The sequence below is a fragment of the Microtus oregoni genome, unplaced genomic scaffold, assembly GCF_018167655.1.
Source record: "Microtus oregoni isolate MIOR12 unplaced genomic scaffold, Mior012 000021F_ref0000039, whole genome shotgun sequence".
Classification (NCBI taxonomy): Eukaryota; Metazoa; Chordata; class Mammalia; order Rodentia; family Cricetidae; genus Microtus; species Microtus oregoni.
Genome location: NW_024543080.1, coordinates 10,007,081 through 10,008,130, shown reverse-complemented (window position 1 = coordinate 10,008,130; position 1,050 = coordinate 10,007,081). Strand labels below are relative to the sequence as shown.

General features: G+C 41.3%; 1 protein-coding gene across 1 annotated transcript; it reads right to left on the bottom strand.

Moving 5' to 3' along the window:
* Nucleotides 1-757, bottom strand: LOC121460673 (UDP-glucuronosyltransferase 2A3-like). The gene has a single exon (XM_041671120.1). It carries the CDS (start codon nucleotides 748-750, stop codon nucleotides 1-3), a length of 750 nt encoding a protein of 249 aa, XP_041527054.1. The 5' UTR covers nucleotides 751-757.
* Nucleotides 758-1,050: the final 293 nt, after the last annotated feature.

Sequence of the window (1,050 nt, the reverse complement as noted above, 5' to 3'; positions counted from 1 at the left end):
CTAGCTTAGCATGAAATGCAGTCTCTTACCTAGTGTTTCACTGTAAAACTTATCCCAGAATGCAAAGTCATATTGCTGGAGCCCAAATTCAAAAAATAGTGACAGCATCATATTTTTCACCCTTTCTGGGAAGGTCATATGGTCTGATAGTTCACTCATGACAACGGGTACATAGGAGAGAGGAATTGGAAGGTGGCCACAGTATTTCTCTATGGTAGATCCTATGGTGAACCTCAGGGTGGTCACAAAAGGGATCTGAAGCACCTCGGCCACCAACTCTCCACAGGGAATGATGGGGTCTATGACCATTACATCGTATTTTGCATCCCGGAGCTTGTCCATGAATGTCTGGTTGTACAGTGCACTCCTACAGATCTCTTCAAAATTTGCAGTCAATTGAATAAATAAATCTTGCAATGTTTTTGCTGCTTGCCAAACCGACAAATTTGGAATGACATCCACAGCCAGGTGCAGAAAATGGTTTAGAAATTTCTCAGGAGTCTCATTTCCATACAACACAGGAACATTCTCAAAGTTCAGCGCAGAGTTTTCAATCTGATCCACGATAAAACTTGGGAATTTCAGCACTGTCACCTCATGCCCTCTCTGCACAAGCTCCTCAAGAATAGTCTTTAGGTTCAGCCAGTGACTCATATCACAGGGCCACACGAGGACCTTGCCGCAGAAGCCACAGCCGACACAGCACAGCTGAAGCAGAAAAACTGCCACAGTCCACTTCTCAGATGCCATGGTTTGCTTTCCCAGGCTGCTCAGTGGAGATTGAGTGTTTACTCAGTTAAGTGATAATTTAGATATAAAATAAATCAAATATTAACTTCCAAAGTTATGAAAACACACAGGTCAAGAGATATCTGTTTGATATAGTGCCTATAGAACATTTTTCTGCAGATTACAATCATACCTATGAAGACCTTGATCCAGTTTTTTTAACAATTCTATTTTGAGCTTCTAAAAAATGGGACAAAATACAATATTTTAAAGTTAACCATGAAATGGTAGCAGGCACAGCACATGCATGTCAGCAGGAAG

Excerpts from the sequence above, each read along its gene's own strand:
- LOC121460673 (XM_041671120.1), bottom strand. The coding sequence starts at position 750 with ATGGCATCTGAGAAGTGGACTGTGGCAGTTTTTCTGCTTCAGCTGTGC.